General features: G+C 35.8%; 1 protein-coding gene across 1 annotated transcript; it reads right to left on the reverse strand.

The window, feature by feature from the left end:
* Window positions 1-1,083: 1,083 nt before the first annotated feature.
* Window positions 1,084-2,016, reverse strand: LOC114687628 (olfactory receptor 8B3-like). The gene has a single exon (XM_028862217.1). It carries the CDS (start codon window positions 2,014-2,016, stop codon window positions 1,084-1,086), a length of 933 nt encoding a protein of 310 aa, XP_028718050.1.
* Window positions 2,017-2,357: the final 341 nt, after the last annotated feature.

Genomic DNA, 2,357 nt, shown 5'->3' on the forward strand with positions numbered 1-2,357 from the left:
CAGACATTGTAGGTGTGAAGGATTGTGTGAGATTAATAAAGCCAGAGAATTATTTGCAGTGCTCTATAGAAGGAAGTTAAGATTCAGATAGTAACATGATTTTCAGAACTGCATCAGTCATTCTTCGCAGAGAAAGACTCTTATTTACTCATTGTCTGTCTTCTTGGATCCCATTTGATAACTTTTGTTGGCACAGTTTCTGTCCCATATATTCTTTTCTTTAATTACCAGGCCATTAAAACATTCAAATTATTCAATTTTTAATTCTGTACATGAACTTCACTCCCTACTTTGCAAACAAAAATAATAACAAAAAGAATAATCCAAAATAAAGTAACCACTACAATGATGATAGACACATGTATACCCCACAGACAAATCACAATAAAATTTCAAAGCTGAAACATACTCTTGAAATTGTATTTCCTAAATAATAATACAAATATGGAAAGAGTTATGTTAATGGCATGTTTGAAACATGGAACCATTAGGTAATTCTACACTTTTCACTAAGCTATTGATTACCCATAAATCCTACCTGTCACATTGGCAGTTGAAAGAGATATGTTGCTTTCCAATGGAAGATGTACAGAAATGAACAGAATCAAATGTTTGAATTACATGTTTAATTCACATTCAAAATGAGAAACACACAGAGAGTGGAGAATGGCACTCTAAAGTTACTTCATTTGATATTTTGAATATATCTTTTAATGTATAAGAGGAAAAACGTAAGGATGTAATGAATGGGGGATATTAGGTAAGTTCTTTTAGTGGCAGTGAATTTAGATAAGAAAAAGAATAGAAAAAGGTGAAAATGACAAAAAATGAAGAAAGCAAACTCTAAAAATATTAAAATAATATCTAGAAGACTCAAATTTCTTTTTGTGATTAAAAAGGACAGAGATTAGCTTTTATGATTATAACAAGGGTTTCTGCCATTGCAAAACTAAAAAAACATAAAAAACAGAATGTTTTCTAGGAAAAAAACCACAAGAGTAAAGTTTTCTACTGAAATTTTGCCCACAAATAGAAACTGTGCTCTGTGTCCAAAACAAGAGGCATAAAGACCACCCTGTACCATCAAAAGTTCTTCTTGTTCAGGCTTTTCATCAGGGCAAATTTAATATCTCTGTTCCTCAAGCTGTAGATTAAGGGATTCAACATGGGCACCACATTGGTATAAAAGACAGAAGAGATTTTACCTTCATTCATAGACCCAGCTGAGGGGGGTTTGAAATACACAAATGCACCTGAACCAAAGAACAGAGACACAGCAAAAATGTGGGAGCTGCAGGTACCGAAGGCTTTGGACCTGCCCTCAGAGGAACTGATGCGGAATATGCTGGAGAGGATGAAACCATAAGAGATAAAAACAGTTGAAGTAGGAACAATGATGTTGATGCTCACAACAATAAAAATGACAAGTTCATTGACATACGTACTTGTGCAGGACAGCTGGAGCAAAGGAGGAATATCACAGAAGTAGTGATTGATGGTGCTGGCATCACAGAAGGTCAATCTCAGCATGCATGCAGTGTGAGCTACTGCATCAGAAAATGCAATAAAGTAGGAACCAAGCATAAGGCTCAAACATAATTTAGGAGACATGACAACATTATACAACAGTGGATTGCAGATGGCCATGTAGTGATCATAGGCCATTGAAGTCAAGACGTAACACTCAGAAATAGCAAAGAAGCAAAAGAAATACACTTGAGTCATACATTTCACATAAGAAATTGTATTCTTCCTTAATATAAAGTTCACCAGCATTTGGGGAGTGAAAACAGAGCAATAGCAGAGGTCTATAAAGGACAAGTTAAAGAGAAAAAAGTACATAGGAGTGTGGAGGTGAGAATTCAGCACAGTCAGAATTATCAAACACAAATTCCCCAATGCAGTGATCAGATACATTGCTAGAAACAGAAAGAACAAGGGCATTTGGAGTTCAGGCTGGTCTGTTAATCCTACCAGAATGAATTCGGTCACCAAAGAAAGATTTACTGAGTCCATTCTTCTCTAAGGGAACCTGTGGACACAGAACATTGAACTGCATTAGAGGATGATGCAGACTCCCCAGGGGTCCTTTGTAACTTTGACAGATATGTTGGGAATGTTTCTTCAAGCCTAGACTAATCATATGGAATCAGCTTGTGCAGCCACAAAAAACTTAAGTCACAAAGCAACTGATATTGACTTTCATTATGATTTCTGAAAAAAAATCACAAGATAAAGAATATACTAAGAAGTATTCAACATTCATCCATCTCTAGTCTTTCCTCACCAGAGGCCTTCCTACAATAAAATTGGAGGGAGATGCCTGCATAGTTAGTGTTGGTTTCTGATGCAGATTC

Source organism: Peromyscus leucopus, chromosome 7 (assembly GCF_004664715.2).
Source record: "Peromyscus leucopus breed LL Stock chromosome 7, UCI_PerLeu_2.1, whole genome shotgun sequence".
In the NCBI taxonomy this organism is placed as follows: Eukaryota; Metazoa; Chordata; class Mammalia; order Rodentia; family Cricetidae; genus Peromyscus; species Peromyscus leucopus.

Bases quoted from the DNA above. Each gene is read 5' to 3' on its own strand.
- LOC114687628 (XM_028862217.1), bottom strand. From the start codon at position 2,016: ATGGACTCAGTAAATCTTTCTTTGGTGACCGAATTCATTCTGGTAGGA.